This window comes from Stomoxys calcitrans, chromosome 2 (genome assembly GCF_963082655.1).
Source record: "Stomoxys calcitrans chromosome 2, idStoCalc2.1, whole genome shotgun sequence".
NCBI lineage: Eukaryota > Metazoa > Arthropoda > Insecta > Diptera > Muscidae > Stomoxys > Stomoxys calcitrans.
This window is the reverse complement of record NC_081553.1, coordinates 63,242,403-63,266,035: the sequence shown is the minus strand read 5'-3', so window position 1 is coordinate 63,266,035 and position 23,633 is coordinate 63,242,403. Positions and strand designations below refer to the sequence as shown.

The following is a 23,633-nucleotide window of genomic DNA, read 5'->3' as shown; positions in this document are numbered from 1 at the left end:
CTTTGGGAAAAAATTTTTAAAAGACCATGCATGGCGTTGTACCTGGCAAATGTCGCCAACATTAAAAGGGGATAAACACCGCTTTGTTCGATGTTCTCGCCAGGATTCGAACGCGTTTTGCGTCATAGGCTACAATGGCACGAATTCGATATCCGCATTCAGGGCGAAGTGTCCCCACCCTAAAAAGATATTAGAGAGTTAAAGAAGGCGCAGCATAGCGGGACCGGTTCAACTAGTTTTCTATACAATTAAATGTTGACAAAATTTTGTTTAGAAATTTTTTCATAAAAATGTTAATGGCAAAAGCAATTTGAAATGAAATGATACAAGCTTTAGTATCTAAAACCTCAATTCACAATTAATGGTAGCAATTTATATCATTGAAGTATGTACATTTATTTTTCACTTACCATTTGTGAGTGCAGCAGATAAATAATGTTTGTGATTTCCATGTACATCTCATTGCAAATTCTTGGTGAATATTTTCTTCTTTTTATTTCTTTTCCATTTTCATAAACCATGCTGAAGTTGTTCGTATTTTTTTAACGTATTTTCCATTTAGTTAGTTTATACAGTACCGAAATAACGTTTTATCGTTGACAAACACCATATATATTTTTGGCAGCGACCTCTGTCGTTTATCTCCACTACACTACACTTTCATTTTTATGAACACTTCCGAAAATGTTAAGATGTCACTCAGCTGATTATGTCCCGGCGTCACAAATTTTACCCGACTTGTACTTTTGCTGTTTGTCAAATTCTCGCGATTATCAAAACGATTCTTCACAGGAAAAAATGTTGAAATTAACAAAATTTATAACACAAAATGGCAAGTGTTGAATAAAATATTGAAACCAACGTTTTTTTTTTAACTTTTTCACTTTTATAGTTTCGGCATTAATATTAGCAAGCGGTGTTCGTTCTGCTAGTTTCTCTGCCTTGAAGTACTCCAATGCGACAGCAGCTGCGGCTGCTGGTGTTAACTCCAATGTTTCCACAAATGCCGATGAACCCATTGAAATGTCAAATCCCTTCGAAAAGGAACGCAAAGTTTGCATTCTTTGCAAGCACAATATAATTCCCGACTACAAAAACATTAAATTGCTGTCACAATTCCAATCGCCATACACGGGGAGAATTTATGGTCGCCACATTACCGGATTATGTAAACAAAAGCAAGCAGATGTGGAGAAAGCCATACGCAGGGCCCAACATTGTGCTTTGATGCCAACATACCACAAGGACTTAGATTTCATGAAGGATCCCAAATTGTTCGATCCAGAAAAGCCCATACGGCCACATAAGTATTAGGCGGCAGCGGCGACATCGTAGAGGCACTTAACATTTCATATTGATTTTGTTTTGGTTTTTTGTTTATATTCGTGGTGTGAAAATACACAGTCACATGCTTTAATCTATTATATGTTTGGTCATTTCTTTCGTTATTTTAAGATGCTGTAGCAGCGTTTCATAGTCATAATGTGGAGTTATTTTCTCTTGCAAATCCTTGAGGGCAGATGTAAAACCATGTTTCCATGTGTTGATTGCATCTTGCAGTTCTTTCACTTTCCGCTCATGTTCTCGGCGAGTCTTTAAATCTCGGCGCATTTCTTCTATTTTGGCTAAAAGATCTTTGCGAGTCATCTTTTCTGGATTGACTTGGGAACAATCCGGCATTTGGGTCTGAACAATTAATTTTATTCCACTCAACGATGCATTGTCTTCTGTTGCTTGCAATATTTCACTTTTCTCGTCCTTCCCCCCTTCTTGATTCTGAGTTTCCAGAGATAATCTCATTTGCTCTGCTTCCTCCTTTTCCATTTCATTGGCCACATGAAACTCAAGTCTTTTCTTTGTCATTTTTTCTCGTATTCTTTTGCTCAACGATAATCGGTAAGGACGACAATTTGTACTTACACATTCTCTTTGCAGTGGATTGCGTATGGATGCTTCAGGTGTAGCTGGTGGTGATGGAATTTCCAATTTCCGATAATTTACTTTAATATCACTATGGGGTTGTGCACGTCTTGATCTAGACGTTGTTGTTGATCTTGTAATTTTCCTATTAGATCCTGCTATTGGTGTTGTTGTTGTTGATTCCACCTTAGAATCTTTGTTTATGCTGCCACTATTGTTTCGCCTCAGGCCCAAGCGTTTACTTTTTGTTTGCATTGGCGTGGAAAAGTTATCATTTGGAGTTTCAATGTTCATTTTGCTATAATTTGAGTTTTGATATATACAATTAGAATTAGTTTCTATCGCAAATTTCGGAAACAAATAAGTTTAAGCGCGCCGCGAAATTATGAATGAATTAAATGACGATGACAACAAATAAAACATTTATCGAAATCGATAGCAAAACAAAACATATGGGTCGTTCACACTTGTAGGATAAATTCTTAAGTTTGGACATATCATAAATGATAAAAACAATGTCATAAAAAATATTGTTATTCCAAACATGTTGACTATTACCCGAATCGATTAGCATATTTAGGGTTGGTATTTTTTTTGTCTTTTTACGTGAACAACTATTAAAAAAAAAGTAAATGAAAAAAAAAATATTAAAAAATTAAGTGCTTTTTAGGATAATGACTAAAAAGTAGCAATTAAGCACAATTAATCCTAGTGTAATATCATGGCAAAACAATAATAGGTGGTCTCATTTGTACAACAACCACAAATCATATGGTGCAAACCGCCGTATGATTTGTGGTTGTAAGCGGGGTTTAAAACCCCGTTTATACTGCGCTTTTGGGGATTAAAGTGGCATACACAAGCGTACATGCGTATACATGAATGTGCGTATCACACATATCCTTTTTATGCACTCAATTTTGACTATACTTAACTTCCCAGCTCTGTTGAATAACTTAACGGCATATTCGATTGGTTATCGAAATCAGCTGATGTTTACGTCCTTACGTTCTTTCTACTCAAAACCATAGAGCGTATTGTGGACACCATGATAAAGAGTAGGACATCTAGCGAACTGCTCAAATACAAACAGCATGCCTATGTCAAGGGAAGGTCGGTGGAGACTGCCCTGCACGAGGTTGTGCTTAAAATAGAAGAATCCTTCAATGCCAAAAGGTACACACTAGCGGTATGCATTGACATCGAGGGAGCTTTTAACAATGTGCAGACCAACACATTGATCCAATGCTTAGACCAGTACCGGGTGGACCCGGTCCTTAGAGACTGGATAAACCATATGCTAAGGAATAGGTGGATAAATTGTTTGTCCCATGACATAAATATAAGACAAAAAGTAGCACAGGGCACGCCACAGGGGGGCATTTTATCGCCGCTCCTATTGGTGACCACCATAAATGACCTATTACGGATGAGGAGGGATTTAAACCCGTCTGCTACGTAGTCGAAGTTATAATATTTCTAAAGGGCAAGGATCCGAACGAGCTATGCAGAAGGCCCGAAAGGTTCTTGCATATGATATATAACTGGGCTAGACCTAGAGGTCTCAATGTTAACCCAGAGAAGACTGAAATATGCCTGTTCACGAGGAAGACGAAGGTGGGCCAATTTAAAGCACCACGTTTCCTCAATAAGACGATTTCGATATCTGACAAGGTCAAATACTTAGGTGTGATCTTGGATAGGAAACTGTATTGGAAGTGTCACATTTAAGAGCGTACTGAAAAGGGTCACAGTTGTTGGGCATTATGTAGACGGGCCGTTGGCTAGAAATGGGGCCTGAATCCGAGGATAGTCCACTGGCTCGCCAGGAGCGTGATTAGACCAATACTTACTTACGCCTCAGTAGTTTGGTGGACTGCTATGGAGAAAAATTACAATATAAGGACTATACAACAGGTTCAGAGAACATGTTGTCTTGACATAGGCGGAGCGATGAAGACCACGCCCACTAGGGCACTGGAGACTGTTCTAGACAAATATCCGACCCATTGACATACAGATTAAGTGTGAGGCAGCCACTATGAGACTTAAGGCAATGGGAGAATAGATTGAGGATGGGAGCAGCTCATACCATCGCGGTATAATCGAAGCGACGATAGAAAACCTGGAAGGAAGGCAAGAGGTTTCTGATCGGATACCTGAGATGAACCTTGAAGTCGAGTGCGAGGCACTGCTGCCATCGGCACACTCTTGGTTTGACGGAACTCTAGTTTTGCCATCTGGAAGATCATGTTACAAGGATGGTTCAAAACTAGAGGACAGAGTGGGCCTGGGGGTATACATTGAGAACCCAGGGACTGAGATCTGTTTTAGACTGCCTCACCATAATACGGTCCTGCAGAGGGAGATTCGGGCGATCACGGAATGCGTGAGTTGTTGTGGTGCTAACGCGAGGACGTCGAGTGTAAATATCTTTAACGACAGTAAAATTACCATAAGGGCAATAACAACCAGTACGGTAAGGTCGCGAACAGTTTTGCAGTGTAAGAAGGAGATTAACGCCTTCTCTAGGGATGGCAAAATCTGCATCGTTTGGGTTTATGGCCCGGCACCCAAACAATGCGGATTTTGCCATCCGTAAGAGAAAATGAAAGGACATACGTTTTGGCGATGAAGCCCAGAGGAGCGCCGTCAGTAAACTTGGTTAACCCGAAGCCTTTCGGGTCGACGCAATCCGAGTTAAGGGAGTGGGCGACGAATGCGCATGCAACATTGTGGAACAGCGAAACGGTCGGTAAGATGGCGAAAATCCTATGGGGGGATCCAGGTCGTGAGTGGAGGAGGCTTTTACTGAAAGGAAGTAAGAAGGTGGTCAATATAGCTATTTCTATTATAACGGGACACATAGGACTACGAGCTCACTTATGTAAAATGGGTGCGGTAAGTAATAGCATGTGTAGGGCATGCGGGGTAGATGATGAGACGTTGGAGTATTTCCTTTGTTATTGCCCGGCTTTCGCTTCTAACAGATACCGGCACTTAGGTGGAGACACAATGCCAGAGATGAACCATCTTAGGGGAGTGGTATTGAAAACAATTAAGGATTTGGTAAGTAGCACGGAATTCCTAACTTAAAATTTTCTTTTAAGAGGCTACTTTATAGTTTTTAGAGGGCACAACAAGCCGATTACTGGCTTAGATGTATTGGGTTGCCCAAAAAGTAATTGCTGATTTTTCATATAGTCGGCGTTGACAAATTTTAAGCATTAATCGAATTTGATCGTCATGTAACTGAGCGTGAGATAGGAGAGAAGTTAAATATACCAAAATCAACCGTTCATTATCACATAAAAAGTCTTGGACTGGTGAAAAAGCTTGATATTTGGGTACCACATGTATTGAAAGAAATTCATTTAACAAACGAATCATAACTGGAGATGAAAAATGGATTGTTTACAACAACGTTAGTCGAAAACGATCATGGTCCAAGCATGGTGAACCAGCTCAAACCACTTTAAACGCTGATAGCCACCAAAAGAAGGTTATGCTGTCTGTTTGGTGGGATTGGAAGGGTGTGGTATATTTTGAGCTGCTAGCCAAGGAACCAAACGATTAATGCGGATGTTTACTGTCAACAATTGGACAAATTGAATACAGCCATCAAGGATAAGCGACCAGAATTGGTCAATCGTAAAGGTGTCATATTCTACCAGGACAACGCTAGATCGCACACATCTTTGGTCACTCGCCAAAAACTGAGTGAGCTTGGCTGGGAACTTTTGATGCATCCACCATATAGCCCTGACCTTGCACCATCAGACTACCATTTATTTCGATCTTTGCAGAACTCCTTAAATGGTAAAACTTTTGGCAATGATGAGGTTATAAAATCGCACTTGGTTCAGTTTTTTGCAGATAAAGGCCAGAAGTTCTATGAGCGTGGAATACTAAATTTGCCAGGAAGATGGCAAAAGGTTATCGAACATAATGGCAATTATATATTTGATTAAAGTTCATTCTAAGATTTATTAAAAATGCATTTACTTTCTTTTAAAAAATCCGCAATTACTTTTTAGGCAACCCAATATGTCCATAGTGCCACCCTCTTTTCAACCTAACCTAAGTTATAATACCCTGTACCACAGTAGTGGTGTAGGGCATAAAAATACTCCATAAATTTATATATTTTTCTTTAAAGATACGCATATATTTCATAATCATATATAGGGTCTTGTTTTTAATTTAGTTGAATTCCTCATATTTAAAGCTACTTTTTAAATGTTACAAATCTATGCAATTTCATTTTCAGTTTTGAAAATAAAAAGAAAAAATTCGTGACCTAAAACATTTCATAGTTATGTTAATGTTAATGTAACTAGCATAGTATGTATGTAAATAAAGATACATGTTTAATTATTGAAGTTTATTGATATATGCCAGCATTTGTCGCTCTATCATTCTTGTTTTTCATTTTGTTTTTTGTTTTAATAAAGTTCTTTCATATATAGAAATGTATTTGTGTATGCATGTTTTGTTCTTTAGGTTTATGTTGGCTAATAATGACATTTGTTTGTAATTTTGCTTAATATTGTTTTATTAATTTTTCTTAATAAATATTTTGTTGAAAAAATATATATGATATATTTTGTAATGTGTGTTGTTTTTTTTTTCTCTTTATTTTTGTTACTTATAATTTATGTATATAGTGTTTATATATATAAAAAATTGCCTTTATATTTGTTTTAATTTATTTTTATTTTTCATTTCAAGGAAACATTTGTTTCAAACGATTGAGGGCTTTCTGTTGTTTATTTTTTTTTTTTAATAATTTTTTTAGTTAGTAAATAAAAAACTAGAAAAAATAAGAAAAAAATTATAAATTTAACATAATAAAGAAAAATTAAAAAATATATATATATTTTTTAACATTAAATAAAGCTATTAAAAGATATATAAATTATAAATGCGGTGGATAATTTTTGTGTTTATTTTATTTGTGTAAACATTCTTAAACTGCTATATGTAGGTGAGATATAAATGAACGACTTGTATTAAATTTCGCCAAAAAAGTTAAAAATAAAGAAACTATTTTTTATTAGAGGTTTTATTCTTTCAACTTGTCAGTATTACAGCTTTGTAAGACATCTTTCCATGTTCGCAACTCGGCTATAGTATGAAGTCCTTTGGCTATGAGCTAAACTTCAATGGAGCAACATTGATTCCCTACCTCCATATGACATAGATGATGATTTTTTTAAAAGTCGTTTTCCATCTGGTGCATCTGGTGCAGACAGCATATCGTGTGATCTCTTTAATATCCTGCTGGAGAAGATTATACGAGATGCAGAAGTGCATCACAAGAGAGCACATGCTACTCGCCTATGCCGACGATATCGACATCATAGGTCGGTGCTGGGGATATTTTTGTTGCATTCAGCCATGTAAAAATTCTCTACCAAGAGTATCTTTCAGACTCCTCTTAAAAACAGAAGGTTCTCTATCATTGAGCAATAATTTGAATTGAACAGAACTCTTAAATATTAGGCCATAAGAATGCATTTTTAATTCTTCTCGTTTATTCCCATTGCAAATTTTCCTCATGAACACTCCACTAACGAACAGGGGCAAACTTCTCAATGAGTGCAGTCCGATTCAAGTTTAAGCTCAATGATAAGGGGCCTCCTTTTTATAACCGAGTCCGAACGGGGTGCCGCAGTGCGACATCTCTTTGGAAAGAAGTTTTACACATAGCATAGTACCTCACAAAAGTTGCCAGCATTAGGAGGGGAAAACCACCGTTGAAAATATTTTCCTCATGGTCTCGCCAGGATTCGAACCCAGGCGTTCTGCCTTATATGCGGACATGCTTACCTCTGCGCTAAGGTGGCCACCCTTTATTCCCATTATTTTTGATAAAAACCAGTAAGGTAAGGTAAAAGTCGGCCGGTGCCGACTTTATAATACCCTACACCTACCCTATAAACACAAAAGGGTGTCTATGTATCCAGATAGATTATTAAAATTCCTGTATCAAATTTCGAGCAAAGCAAATATGTTCATAAGAAAATCCTTCTTGTCGAATTTCAAGAGAATCGGTTGACAAATGGCCATTTTATTGCTGTATTACTCCAAATCGGAAGTAAATATATATAGGAGCTATATCCAAATCTGAGCCTATTTTTATCAAATTCACCAGTAATATTGAGAGTTAGAAGAAAATCCTTCCCAACAAATTTCAAGAGAATTGGTCATCAAATGTCCATTTTACTGCTGTATTACTGAAAATCGAACGAACATATATATGGGAGCTATATCCAAATCTGAATCGATTTCTATGAAATATACCAGTAATATCGAGAGTCATAAGAAAATTCATCCTGCCAAATTTCGAGAGAATCGGTTAATAAATGACTATTTTATTGCATTATTACTGCAACATATATCTGGAAGCTATATCCAAATCTGAACCGATTTTTTCCAATTTCAATAGGCTTCGTCTCTAGGCCGAAAAACATGCCCATACCATATTTGAAGACGATCGGATGAAAATTGCGACCTGCAGTTTGTACACAAATTAACATGGACAGACGGACGGACAGACAGACAGACGGACATAGTTAAATCGAATCTGAAAGTGATTCTGAGTCGATCGGTATACTTATCAATGGGACTATCTCTCTTCACTATGTTATAATACCCTGTACCACAGTAGTGGTGTAGGGTATAATTGCTGTACCACTATTTCTGATAGAACCGATTGGAACTACGATATCCCTGGTAACAGAAGTTACATAGACTCCAATACGGATGGTTCCAAAATAAACGACCAGGTGGGTTTTGGGTTGTAATCTAAAGATCTGGAACTGGTCATATCGCAAACGTTACCCTACCACTGCAGTATGTATCAAGCAGATATCCTTGCAATTAAGGAAGTGGTGGAATGGCTAATATATTATGTCAATACAACGAATGGCATAGACATCTTCTCAGACAGCCAGATAGCCATTAAATCCCTTAAAAACGTATTTCTGAACACAAAAACCGCACTCGACTGTCGCAGATCTCTCAACGAGATGGCTGAACAGTTGAAAATTCAGCTGTTCTGGGTGCCGGGCCCAGGAGATATCCCAGGGAATTGTAAAGCGGATGAGCTTGCGAGACTAGGAACTACCCTACACATTCCAGGGATACTGGAATATGTGGGTATGCCTCTAGCAACATGTAAGCTAAGTTTTCAGGGCCAGGCCCGAAGGACAACGAATGATAGATGGTCACAAAGAGGGGGCTGTGAGCATTCCAAAACTATGTGGCCTAATCTAGTCTTGAAGAGGTCTACAGATTTGCTGTCATTAGCTAGAACAGACGTCTCAGTCATTGTGTCCCTCATGACAAAAGGTTGCCAGCAATGAATTTTGCAGAAGCTGTTAGTACATCGAAGAAGAAGAGACTATAGAACAACTTCTGTGTGTGTGTCCCGCACTAGCAGCCCGAAGGAGTTCCACTTTAGGTTCTCATTTCTTTGAGAACCTGTCTGATTAAGCGGATGTGAACATTCGCAAGTTATTGGGCTTTTTAAAGCGATCTGGATAGTTCAACGGTAGGAACTAGAAGGCATTTTCCTTTTTCTGTTCATGTTGTATCACAATGGATGAAAATGTCTAATGAAAATGTCTTGGCAGACTGCCACTTAAACCTAACCTAACATAACCTTCCCAGGATGAATGGTAAATCTTGGCATTAGAACTGACAATTCTTTTAGGTACTGCGGCTACCTTTTTCCCATTGGTAACAGCAACCAACAGTTAGCATTTTTTTTTTGCCACAAGAAACTTGTTCTAAAATTAGAAGTAATAAACTGCAGGGGAATCTTAACAATTAAATCGCATCTGGTCACTGTCACGTTAATGATTATGAGAGTATTTTCTATACCAAAGTACAAATTAAATTTCCCTTGAACATTCCATTAAGGAACAGGGCATATTTCTCTATCATATATCAATGAGTGCTGTGCGATTAATGTTTTAGCTTAATGATAAAGAGCCTCCTTTTTATGGCCGAGTCCGAACGGCATGCCGCATAGTGACACGACTTGGTAGAGAAGTTTAAACATGGCGGGATACTTCACAAATGTAGCCAGCATTAGTAAGGGGGCGACCACCGTTGAAAATTTTCTGATGTTCATACCGGCATTTGAAACCAGGCGTTTAGCGTTATAGTCGGGCATACTAATTTGCGAAAAAAATATTTTTAGTCCACCAACATGAGCAAGTCGAGATACTATAGAGCAAGGGGAAAATATAACACTGCTCAATCCACTGCAGTCGGATCTAGGTACAGGGATTATAGTAAAGCAAATCTTGAGGAGCTTTTAAGCATTTAAGTCATTAGAACCTGATGATATATTTTGGGCATTACTGTAGAAGGGGCGGACTATGTGTTGACCCATCTGACAATTGCATTCACAGCATGCATAGGGCTCACATATACGTCCAAAACTTGACAGGATGATGTTTATATCCAAGTCCAGCTTAGCGAGTTATGCAGCACAAAAAGCCTATAACGGCACGGAATAACTGTGAACACCACATATTCTGGAACATTGAGGTCCAATCTGTGTGTTGTTCATTGCTGTCACAAGCTTAGCCGTGAGCTACTGGGCGCGTCCACAGGTTGTGAATAGTGGAATACAGGTTGTGAATAGTTGAATGATAGTCACCTCCACATGAAAATATGGCTACAACGACAAAGGTAGAAATCCTATGACAGCCGATTGTACATACCGGATTGACTCGATGGAGTCCTTCATCGGCAATGTCTGTCGCCTGCCTCAGTGTACAATACACTGCTACAATAACAACCACAAAGTTATACCATAACAGACTTGCTTGGACAATTTGTAGTAGCGGGGTACTAAAGCTTATTGCGAGAATCGAAGCCAATCCGAACTCGCTAACAACTCAGCCAACAAGGCGCTTGTCACTTAGTAAACCTATGTAAGAACATACAACTGTCCCAAGTCTATCGTTCGTAATGGCTTCTATCTTTCATTAAGACTTTTTCACACTGTAGTGAAAAATTTATGTAAATTAATATAAAGGGTGTTCTGTTGTTCTTCTAATTCGATTTAATATAATCTTAAGGTAACAATTCTTAACTAATATTTCATAAAATAATGGGTCGATTATGGATTGGAACTCAACTATAGTTGACAGCAGAAGATAAAACCAAAATTAGTATAAACTTGAAAAATGTTTTCAGTTTCATTGGATACAATGGGTTGATTATGGATTGCAACTCAACTACTGTTGCGTTGTCAGGAGACAAAACCACGAAGTAAACAAGTAAAAAGGCGTTAAGTTACGTCAAAATCCGGTGAAAAATGTATACCTTATGCCCCATAGCAGCTATATCGAAATATGTTCCAATTTGGACAAAATACTAATAAGTACAAATCATTGTTCAATTGTGTATAACAAAATATTGGTGTTTTTAGTAGCTATATCTAAAAATAAACCGATCTGAATCATATAGACACGGATGTCGAAAAGCCTAACATAAGTCACTGTGTCAAATTTCAGTGAAATCGGATTATAAATGTGCCTTTTATGGGGCCAAGACTTTAAATTGAGACATCGGACTATATGGCAACTATATCCAAATCTGGACCCATTTGGGCCAAGTTTCAGAAAAATGTCGAAGAGACTAACACAACTAACTGTCCCAAATTTCGGCGAAATCGGACAATAATTGCGTCCTTTATAGGCACAAAACCTTAAATCGAGAGATTGGTCTGTATGGCAGCTATACCAAAATCTGGACCGATCAGAGCCATATTCAAGAAGGATGTCTAAGTGCCTAACACAACTCACTGTCCTAAATTTCGGCGCCATCGGACAATAAATGCGCCTTTTATAGACACAAAACATAAAATCGGGAGATCGGTCTGTATGGCAGCTATATTTAAATCTGGACCGATCAGAGCCATATTGAAGAAGGATATCGAAGGGCCTAACGCAGCTCACTGCCCCAAATTTCGGCGACATCGGATAATAAATGCGCCTTTTATTGGCACAAAACCTTAAATCGAGAGATCGGTCTGTATGGCAGCTATATCCAAATCTGGACCGATCATAGCCATATTGAAGAAGCATATCGAAGGGCCTAACGCAACTCACTGTCCCAAATTTCGGCGCCATCGGACAATAAATGCGCCTTTTATGGTCCCAAAACCTTAAATCGAGAGATCAGTCTATATGGCAGCTATATCCGAACCTGTACCGATCTGGGCCAAATTGAAGAAGGATGTCGAAGGGTAAAACACAACTCAGTGTTCCAAATTTCAGCGAAATCGGAAAATATATGTGGCTTTGGGGGACCTAAGACCCTAAACTGGCGTATAGGTCTGTATGGCAGCTATATCCAAATCTGCACCGATCTGGGCCAAATTAAAGAAGGATGTTGAAGGGCCTAACACAACTCACTGACCTAAATTTCAGCAAAATCGGATAATAAATGTGGCTTTTTTTTGGCCTAAGACCCCAAATCGGAGGATCCGTCAATATGGGGGCTATATCAAGATATAGTCCGATATAGCCCATCTTCGAACTTTACCTGCTTATGGACAAAAAAAGAATCTGTACAAAGTTTCAGCTCAATATCTCTAAATTAAAACTTTAGTGTGATTTCAACAGACAGACGGACGGACATGGCTAGATCGTCTTAGATTTTTACACTGATGAAGAATATATATATTCTTTATAGGGTCGGAAATGGATATTTCGTTTTGTTGCAAACGGAATGACAAAATTAATATACCCCCATCCTTTGGTGGTGGGTATAAAAATAGTCGAAATTTGGAAAATGTTGCCAATTTCATTTAAAATTAGTATTTTTAAGTTCAGCTATTAAGAAATTTGAAAAAATTAATAATTTAATATAAAAAAGAGCATTTCTGTAACAAAATTGGCTGTTGGCAACGCCAACTTTGGGCGTTGGCAACACAATGGAGGTTGGATTGACAACTTTGACCGTTGGCAATGCAAATGGAATTGGGTTGTCAACTTTGGCCGTTGGCAACGCAACTGGCATTGGGTTGCCAGCTTTGTCCGTTGGCAACGCAACACAACTGAAGTTGGGTTGCTATCCATAATCGACCCCATATGTGTTTTGAAGTTTCCGTTTCTAAGTTAAATTTAAAAAGTATGCAAAGCAATATTGAAATAGGAATTGCTATTACAAATGTGCACGTGGGCAATGCAACTGAAGTTGTTTTGCAATCCATAATCTATTCATAAATAAAATTATTTTTACTCGATATTTAAATTATTAAAATTAAGTTGATTCAATTAAATAAAATTATTGAGTCTATCATTTATATTGAATACATTTTTTAGTCCAATTAATTTTCAGCTAAATTTTGTTTTTTTTTTTTTAAACAACTGAAATCTTCCTTGACTCAATTTACTTTAAGAAAAATCTAACACCAGTATTCACAAAACTTTATGTAGATTTTAAATAGGTTTATTTGACATATTTCCTTTATAGAACTGTCAAATAAACCTATTAAGGGTATCAAGTTGTTTAATTTTATGTCAATTACAAAGATTATTCATAACAATTAATTCTGTGATTGAACCCCTTTTTATTCAGTGTTTTCTATGTAAAAGATTTAATATCAAAATTAAACAAATCGAACTATTTATCTCAGTTAACATTACAGTAAATTTTCATAAGCTTCTAGGTATTGTTTTTGTGAATGTATATATAAAAAACTAATAGAATAAAATAATAATAAAGATGGTAATATAAACTTAAATATTAAAAAAAATATGATTAAAAAAAACCTGCATTTAAAAGAACTAGATAAAAAAATTTGACGACTATTTTCAAAAAAAAAAAAATTAAAGAAATGAAAACCAATCCTTCATTTCTAACACAAAGAAATACAGTCAACAACTTCTATGCTTCTTTTCTGTTTGCCTTTCACTGCTCAATTCACAATTTGTGATAACGTTCGACATCTGAGGAGCGAAATGTTTGGTTACAAGCGCATTTCTCCTGCTGAGTTAGGGTGACCAAACATTCACGACACACCAAGTGCTGACATGTTTGTATTTCATAAGCAAAATCTGGTGATTGGCAGTTAACACAGCCCTCTGGTTTAGGCGGCTGTTCCAGAGGAATTTGGGAAAATCTTGTTATTTTCTGTAAAGCTTGTTGTATTGCCTGATCTATGGTACTGTTGGTGGTCGTCACTGCTGCTGTTGTTGTGGTGGTGGTGGTTGCAGAATTATTATCCGCATTCAATGTTAATGTGGAACATGTAAAGGAAGATGTGGCTGTTGCCGTCGTTTGTGTGGCGGTGGATGTCAACAATAACGAAGACGACGACGACGACGATGACGAGGATAACGAGGTGGCGGTTGTCGAGGTAGTATATTTCTTAGTTAATCTTGGTTTATTGTTTGATGCTGCCAAGGCTGAATATGATCCTGTGGTAGATGTTTCCATTAGACGAGCTCGTTTAACCACCGGTGGTAAATGGTAGCGGTTAGCCCCAACCGTGGTATCATCTATATAGTCCGTAGACAGATCAGTTGATGCGAGGGTGGCAGTAGCATAGGTTCTGCGATACGATTTCGAAAGCGACGAATAGGCTCCAAGGGTATGGGGATGGGAGAGACTAGCAAATTGCGAGGCATGCCTATTTTTACTACGTCGTACACGCGAACTACCCAACGAACGTGGAACTGTCTTGAAGTGTTCAGAGTTTTCCATTAGGAACTTTTCTATGCGTGCTTTGAGGGGCAAATTCAATATTGCCTTGCGATGGATTGTGAATTCGAGACCAGTAAAGGGATCAGAGGGCATACGACCCCATTTGGATTCTTCTTCTGAGTGTTTATCGATTGTTGACTGGTCCACAACTTTACCGGAAGGAAGCACCGTTGGAAAGATCTGAAACAAACAGAATAAAATGACAAATGTAGCATTGAGTTTTTTCTTTGAAAATTAAAATTGCCTGGTAATTGATACACCAAAATGGGCGACACTGTATAGCTGTGAGCACCACACAGGCTGGAACATTAAGGACCTATCTGTGTGGTGTTTATTGCTGTCACGAGAAGTTTAGCTACAAGCTACTAGGCGGAAGTAAGGAGGTCAGTATAGCTATTGATATCATAAAATCGATGCGGCAAATGACATCATGACATAGATCATGAGGTGAAGATGATGAGACGTTAAAGCATTTCCTGTCATTACCCGGCTATCGCGTCTAACAGATATCGACACTTAGGTGGGGACACAATACCAGACATGAACATGATATGATGATTTTGTAAGTAGCACAAAATTCCTAACTTAAAATTTTCTTTTTTGAGGTTACTTTTTAGTTTTTAGAGGGCAAACAAGCCGATTACTGGCTTAGGTGTATGTCCATAGTGGCATGGGGAGGATTCATATCTGCACCATCTTTTCAACCTAACCTACTGGGCGCGTCTATAGGTTGCGGATAGTGAAACACTCCATACGGAGTCGCTGGGAGCGGAGAATCTCTGTGCGAAGCCGGGCGTGAAGCTTAGCTGAAAGCTACCGGACGCGTTCACAGGTTGCGGATGGTGGAAAGCTCCGTTTTTATGCGGAGTAGCTGCAAATGCGGCAGCGGGCAGGTGGCAGTGGCTCTTTATTAAATACTGAGTGCCAATGATACTCGAGATGAAAAGGCGAGTTATTGGCGCCTTCAAATAACCAATGGCCAACATCAGCGTTTGTTCCCAGGTTAGGGGCGGCTGGCGGCGAGCGTCGGATCTTAGAGCAAGCGGCTCGCCACAACAAGGGATACGTGTGCAATCCCCGGAAAACTGAGAACTACTATGAGAAACAAAGGAATAGTAAAAACGGACACCCCCAACGTTGACGACCCACGCAAACGAAAAAGGACCATGATTTGCGGATCTGTACTCTATCCAGAGTGCGGACATTCCACTCTTTATAGAGAAGGTGTAGTATACGCGCTGGCGGATGTGTTAGAGAAGTACAAGGCAGATATTACCACCTTACAGGAAGTGCGATGGACTGGGAATGGCGTCACTACAACACCAAACGGTGACGAACTATACTATAGCTGCCATAACACGAGGCATGAATTTGGCTGTGAATTTGTGGTTAGTCGGAGACTGAAAACACCTTGTCTCCAGCTTTACTCCGGTGGATGAGAGGCTAGCCACAATCCGCATAAAAGCCAAATTCTTCAACATCAGCCTTATTTGTGCCCATGTCCCGACGGAAGACAAAGACGAGCAGACCAAGGATATTTTCTACGAGCGACAAGAGGGAGAATATGACCGCCCATGATATTGAAATCGTTCTGGGAGAATTTAATACGAAAATAGGAAAGGAAGACATTTTTGGTCCAACAGTCGGAAAGTTTAGACTCAACGAGATAACGTCCAGTAATGGGTTGAGGCTGATAGATGTTGCCGCGGCAAAAAACATGGTAGTTAATAGCACCAGGTTTCAATATAAAAATCTTCACAAAGCCACATGGCTGTCACCCAATCAAAACACGAGGAACCAAATTTATCACTTTGTGATAGATGAAAGGCATTCATCCAGCGTATTAGATGTACGATCGATCCGTGGAGCGAGTATAGATTCGGATCATTACGTTGGTGCCGCAAAGGTTCGCACCCGTTTGAACATGGCAAGGAAAGTACGATCTGACACTGCACAGAAGCTGGACATTGAAAAGGAACAGAAAAGGAGAGAAGCGTCATACTCCACTCGACTGACCCAAATGCTTGATGAAAGCACTCCTTGTTCCGATGATATAAAGGCGCAGTGGCAAACTATTGCCAACTTCAAGGAAAATGCCGCGAAATCAGTACTTGGGTACCGGAAGCCTCCTCCCAGAAACCCATGGCATGACCAAGAGTGTCGAGATGCTATTGAAGCCAAGAATGCGGCATATAGAGCAACCCTTCAATCAGTAGCAACGCCAGATGAAGTAGAGGTATCGGGAGAAAAGGAGAGGAGAAACGTCTATTCCGCAGAAAAAAAAAGGAAATGGAAAGGCGAGAGTGTGAGCGAATTTTGATGTACTGGATTCAGAATGAATGGGTTTGGCAGTAAATGGAGATAAAACGAAATGGATAGTTTAAACTCCAAAAACTTCTTGTACAACCGAGCAGATAAAGAAAGTGGAGAAAGTTGGGAACCACAACTTTGAGATGGTCAGTAACTTTATCTTCCTCGGCACCGTCGTAACCGAAACGAATGACACCAGTTTTAAGATAAAGCGAAGAATAATACTGGCAAACTAAGATTTTACTTTGGACTAAGTAAGCAGTTTAGAAACAAGGCCACCTTCCCACAAGGCCACCTTCAGAGATTTTAGAATGAGCGCAGAAGATAGCTTTTCTATGTTCGGCTAGTGGAACAAATGTTCTGTTATAGCCAATTAAAGTTAGGCGAAAAGTTGAACTCCGTACTCAGCTTTAGTAATATGCTTATAATTGTCATTCAACATGATGCACCATGCAGGTAAGATTAAAGCCTGTTTACACTGCTCTTTAAATCCGGATTTAATGGCTCGATCATCTGTTTTCCCAATATTATATGCGGATGTGTGTTGGCGCCCATCTACGATGTACAAACAATTTTATTTGTTTCACAACAAATATAAAAATATTTTTGGTACCACAGATATTTGAGAAAAAATAAATCAATATGTTCCTCACTCGGATACCTGTTTCTCTCTGTTACGGCGTGTAGTTGTCTTATGACATGTCAAATTTAGCACATGTTGAGTTGTACATGCCGTATGATACAAAACTAACATATGAAAATCGCTTTTTAAAATTGCATTGAATGCACAAATGTGTGATTTAACCAGCTCTCTCACAACTTTAACAAATATTACGCATAAAAAAATTTGCATTTGCTCAAATTTTTAGGTTATTTCATACCAAAATAACTTAAAGGTGTGATATCAAAAATGATGAATCGTATGAAAATTGACAATTTTGACAAACATTTTCCATTACATGCGAATACAAAAAGTGGCATGTCATAAGACATCTACATGCCATGTAATAGCGCCTTTATTGTTCAATGAATGCGCATTAAACCCCGTTTACACTGCTCTTTAAATCCGGCTCTCGTCAGCTGAGATTATAAAGGTAAAACAGATGATCGAACCATTAAATCCGGATTTAAAGAACAGTGTAAACGGGGTTTTAGCGAAGCCAAACAATAACTGTTACATTTGTACCAGAAGTATAAGGTATGTATATGATGTATCTGTTTTGTTTGATAGTTGCAGTTACACTGCTGCACGCCTTTAATTCATATATATAAACATGTAGCGTAAGAAATAAAGACCTATAAAAAGAAGACTGCACTAATGGGTTAATAATTCGATTGCTGGTCTTATCTTTTTAAGAGATCAATTTACTTTGATAGAATGTGGCAACATTTCGGTTTACCCCAATTTGTCTTGGGTACCATGCATTATCTCAATAATGGTAACTACCACATTGCCCAGCTCTGTCGATTTATTTCCTTACCTCAAATTAATCGATTATCGATTATATTGCTACGTATCGATTTCACAGCGTCTGCCATCTATCATATGTCAGAATTTGAAAATTCGCGCCTGTTTAACAAGAGCAAGTCTGAAATTGCTGCGCAAAATGTTTAAAAACGTGGTCATCAATTTCGAAATTGCAAAGAAGCTAACGAAATTGGATTATGGCTTTATTGATACAAAATTTGGAGAAATGGTTATGGGACATTCGGTGGAAAATGGATTTCTTCACATTGCCTATTTACATTTTTCCGAAGGTCGTCCCATAGATCATTTTGCTGCCGATATGAAGAAGCGTTGGCCAAACGCAGACCTTCGTGAGGACTCGGAGAAATCTCAGCGTTCCTTTGAAACTTACTTCCAGAAGCAAAAGCCAAAGCGTGAGGTATATGTCGTGTTGACTGGTTCAAAGTTTCAAAATCAAGTATGGTCAGCCTTATTAAAGATACCATATGGTGAGGAACGTACGTATACGGATGTGGCCACAATGATAAAGCGTCCAAAATCGGTCAGAGCTGTGGCAACAGCGGTGGCAAAAAATGATATAGCTGTATTTATACCATGTCATCGTGTCAAATCCAAAACTAATGATATGCACAAATATCGTTGGGGTAATGAGTTGAAGGTGAAACTTTTGAACGATGAAAAAGGAAAGCATTAACTACTGAAACAGATATATTTTACTATGTTCGTTTAATATCAAAACAACTATTTTGTAAGCCTTCAGTCCTAAGCTTTAAGCGAAAATTTTATTTTATTCTATAAGGGCAATATGAATTTTATTCTTTAAGGACAATATGAATTAATAATAAAAAAATTAAAAAAACCTTATTTATTTGTTTTAATGAAAAGTGAAATTTTAGATACCAATGCGAAAAAAAAATTTTAGGCATCCGTTGCAGTTTAGCTGCAAAAAGCGGTGGCATAGTAACCAAAAATTTTGCCAGCATTAGGAGGGGATAACCACCGCTGTAATTTTTTTGAGCAGTGTTCCAAATTTTGTGCATTTGGAATTCACCTTATTACGGTAGCTCATCGGATTCGGCGCTGGACGTGCTATTCTAAACCTAATGTAACGATGGCCGATGGAGAATTGTTCCATCAATCCTGATCCTCATCGATTAGATTTTCCGAACATATTGTCACATCTAAAACCTCTAATCGTTAAATTAGATTAGGATGAAAAGAGGGCGCAGATATAAATCCGGCCCATGCCACTATGGACACATACCTAAGCTAGTAATCGGCTTGTTGTTGCCTATGAGTATTAAAAAAAGTAAACTTGAAAAAGAAAATCTAATGGAGACCCTTCAGGGTCGAAATTATATATACATTTTTTCACAAACATTCCATTAAGGAATAGGAAATGTGGTCTTTCTTATCAATGAGTTCAAGTCGATTAAAGTTTAAGCCTAATGATCAGTGACCACTTTTTGCTGACTCTGAATGAAGCACAGCTTAATGACACCTCTTCGTAGAAAAGACTTAGATGGAGAATACATCACAAATGTTGCCAAAATTAACGAGGGAAAATTTCAACTGAACATGTTTTCTGAGGGTCGACCCAACCTCGGCGTTCTGATGGTTTGTCGTTCTTGTAGCAACATTTTCATATGGAGGTGGCGATCCTCTTCAAGCTCCTGTAGTTGAGCAAGCCCGTTCCGGCCAAAGAACCGATCGATCGGTGGTTGTTGTTATTTTAGCAGTGTGTTGTCCACTGAGGCGGCAGCCCTTGTCGATGAAAGCCTCCATCGGCTCAATCCGGTACGTACAACCGGCTGTCACGGGATAGGTTGTGATGGGTCAACTAAATCAACAGCTGGACGGTCAAAATAAAAACATTCAATGGGGAGGCCACGTTACTTTGCGAGAATTCGTTCACTTGTTTTGATTTTCTGGGTTTTTTTTACTTGCTTCCAGCTACGATAGCAAACATTTTTCCTTCAAATTATACATTTATCCCCAAAACAATTTAGTTTGTGCTTCTTTACTGCTTTTGTTGGCATTATCAGCATTTGAAGGAGGTGAAAAAGATTCACATAGTAAAACCTAAAAACCCGTTTATGCTGCTTTTTAAATCCGGATATAATAGCTCGATCATCGGTTTTCCCTTTATTTAATCAGCTGATGAGAGCCTTAAATCCGGATTTAATGAGCAGTGGAAACGGGATTTTAGCTATTACTCGTATATCTCGTACTTAGACGTTACCATTCCTAAAATCTACCTGAATGCGTCACATGGCTACAACAACCACAGCAATCTCGTTTATAGAGACGCTCAGGAAGCAAGTTTTTCCTATAAGTTGTCCGTCCACCCACATCAAGCTATCTACACGGAAACCTTTTAATAATGCCACCCTGGCAGGGGATAGCTGTAAGCACCACACAGGCTGGAATATTGAGGGCTGAGAAGCTAAGATGGGAGCTACTGGAATGCTGCATACGGAGTAGCTGGAAAGGGAATCGCGGACAATCAGCGGTATCCAGGGGAGAATCTCAGGGAGAGGTTGGACGGCAATGGCTCTTGCACAAATACTGAGTGCCTATAATGCTCGATATGACAAGGCGAGTTAATAACGCCTTTCAATAACCAATGGCCAACCTGTTCCCGCGGCGATCGGTCCTTTAAACGGGACAAGCTTGCTCACCTACAAGAGCTTGATGAGAATCCCTACCCCCACATACAATGTGGCTACAACAACAAAAATGCAACTTTCTCCTCTGCTTACAACTACAATATGATAACATTTTTAACGTGGACTTTTGTTAAAAAAAAATCTTTTGTACACTTCTACTACTTTGGAAAACTCTATCCCCAGTGAAATGTGCTCTGTCAAATTTAAATCGTTCTATCTTGCTTTTTTATAAAAGATGACGCCTTCATATGAGTATTTTTTATAATGTAGTGAATTTTTCTGTGAACATATACTACAATTATGTACGAGTCACTCTCTTCGATACAAAATATTGCAGATTTTGTCGGTAATAATAATGATAACAACAAATGGCTAAGAACCTTTTGCTGCAAAATCATGTGCAAAAAAGCTTTAAGGTCAGAATTGATAAGGAAGTTGGTAAAGGAATCTATTTTTATTAATTTTTTTTATTAAATTCAATTAACGAAAAGGCTACATATAAGCCACAATAGCAATGTTAGTGAAAGAGAACCTGCTGATTGATGTAGACCCCATATATTTAATATATTTTGTAAAGAAGCATGCAAAAATATACATTTGCAATTTCCCATACAGCATAGCGGCAATTGCAAGAGAATAGCCCTGCACACCATAGTATTGTATATGCTAATTTATTTCATTATTCTCAGCAGCATATTGTGTGCGTGCTAGCCAAACGGGAATACCACGAATACAAATCGGCATAAGGAAGGCAAGAGTAAGGGTAGGGAATAACAACTATAACAAATTGAGTGACACAGTTGGCCTTCGTACTATAGAAATGTAATACGTTGAGTATTTCTGTGAAACCGGAAACCATTATGTCAAAAGAGAGCAAAATTGTTTTATGCCATAACAAAATGGCGTGGCTTAGCAAGACCACTGTGCAAAAATAAAATGGCCAGACAGTATTGCTTGCTGTTTTTTTTGTGTTTCGATTTTTTTGGTGTTGCCTGCTACAGGGCGCACACCAAATGTCATGAATGCATTTACTTGGTCAGTTCAAGTACTTGTTGTACACACATTGCACATTGCCTTGCTTGGTGGCTTGGCTCCCTTTTTCTGGCATTACGTAAAGTTTGGTATACATATCTCATCCCCCTGTATATATGACAACAACGACGACTACGACGACGATGACTACGTAGTTGGATGATGATAATCATGAGGTTATAATTAGATGAGTATTTTCTACCACAAAATCGATATAAAAAAGAATCCCATGTACATACCATTAATTCCCATGTAATGGCATCTAGAAATTCCTCTGGTAGCTTCAGTTTTGAGTTCTTATTGAGTTCCGGTATTGATCTGGAGGGTGAACGTTGGCCAGCATCTTCATCCCTTTGTCTGGCACCATGATCGTAGGGATTGGTTATTTCGTTCCATATACTCTTTATTAGCTCACGGTCAGCCTTGTCCAAGGAACGTGCTGGTAAACCCCAAATTTGAACTTTACGCAATACGGGGGGACACTTGTGCGTGGCCCTTATGGTCAGTTTAATACTTTTGGTGTTTGACAGCATTTTATGGGCAGTCTTAAAAAAGAACACCGTCTCACAGGGTTGTGAGCTATTCTTTGAACTGGAACTGTAGTCACTCTGGTAGCAAAATGTCAACGAGTCAACATCTTTGGCCAAGTCGCGTACATTGGCTACACGTTCCCAAATACCTTCATACTTGGCATGCACCTCGAAAGCCGTCGACCTGAGAGCACCATGACTGTTCCATAGTTTAATAACCTTTAGTTCGATAGCCTTGGGAAAGTCAAACACAATTTCAATAGGTGGCTTTGTCACACTGAAAGCCATAAAACCACGCTGCTGTTGCTCGGCATCGTCCGATACTAGATTATATACGCCATAGCCATCTTCACAAACAACATCACTCTCCACCGAGGGTTTTAATTTGGGATTTAGGAAATTGATTAAACTCATTTAAGGATTGTTTGATTGGGGGCACAATTTATCTACCGATTAGAGATGATGATGCACGCAAGGACCAGCGACGCAACTAAAATGGGACACTTGCTAACGAAAAGTGTTGGGCGGTGTTCTTCACTCGAAAGAAAGGCTTCGCAAATAAATTGTATGTCGGAATTAATAATGATTTATGTACAAAAAATGGAAGATGGCGTCACTGTAATTATATTGTTCTCCTCGCCAATCGATTTTTTTTTGCTGACAGTGGTGTCAAACAAAAACAAAATAAACTGAAGTTGGCTGCAGTTGCAATGCCAATGAAGTCAGCTAACCTAAATGACAACGTGGAATTCGTTGTTTAGTGACGTTGTCATTGTAACTCACAATGGACGGTTAAAATATGGTACAGATTGCTACATAAGTTTTTGGCCTAGGCCACACTTCGTGCTCAGAACGTTTTGAAATACGAACATCGTTTGTTTTGTTTACAGTGACCTGAAAAAATTATTTTCGAAAGAATGTTGAATTAACTTGTGAACATTTTCGTTAAATCTTTGTATAACGATG

The 23,633-nt window shown here is 38.6% G+C and overlaps 3 protein-coding genes across 3 annotated transcripts; 2 read left to right on the top strand and 1 right to left on the bottom strand.

The window, feature by feature from the left end:
• The first annotated feature begins 675 nt into the window (after nt 1-675).
• Nucleotides 676-1,424, top strand: LOC106086117 (small ribosomal subunit protein bS18m). The gene is made up of 2 exons (XM_013250650.2): nt 676-832; nt 893-1,424. The coding sequence occupies exons 1-2, from the start codon at nt 685-687 to the stop codon at nt 1,312-1,314; spliced, it is 570 nt and encodes a 189-aa protein (XP_013106104.2). The 5' UTR covers nt 676-684; the 3' UTR covers nt 1,315-1,424.
• Nucleotides 1,425-12,925: 11,501 nt separating this feature from the next.
• On the bottom strand, nt 12,926-23,346 carry LOC106086124 (RING finger protein 37). The gene is made up of 2 exons (XM_013250658.2): nt 22,377-23,346; nt 12,926-14,838 (listed from the first exon to the last, which is right to left on the bottom strand). The coding sequence occupies exons 1-2, from the start codon at nt 23,079-23,081 to the stop codon at nt 13,876-13,878; spliced, it is 1,668 nt and encodes a 555-aa protein (XP_013106112.2). The 5' UTR covers nt 23,082-23,346; the 3' UTR covers nt 12,926-13,875.
• On the top strand, nt 18,543-19,253 carry LOC106086125 (methylated-DNA--protein-cysteine methyltransferase, inducible). The gene has a single exon (XM_013250660.2). The coding sequence runs from the start codon at nt 18,576-18,578 to the stop codon at nt 19,128-19,130; it is 555 nt and encodes a 184-aa protein (XP_013106114.2). The 5' UTR covers nt 18,543-18,575; the 3' UTR covers nt 19,131-19,253.
• Nucleotides 23,347-23,633: the final 287 nt, after the last annotated feature.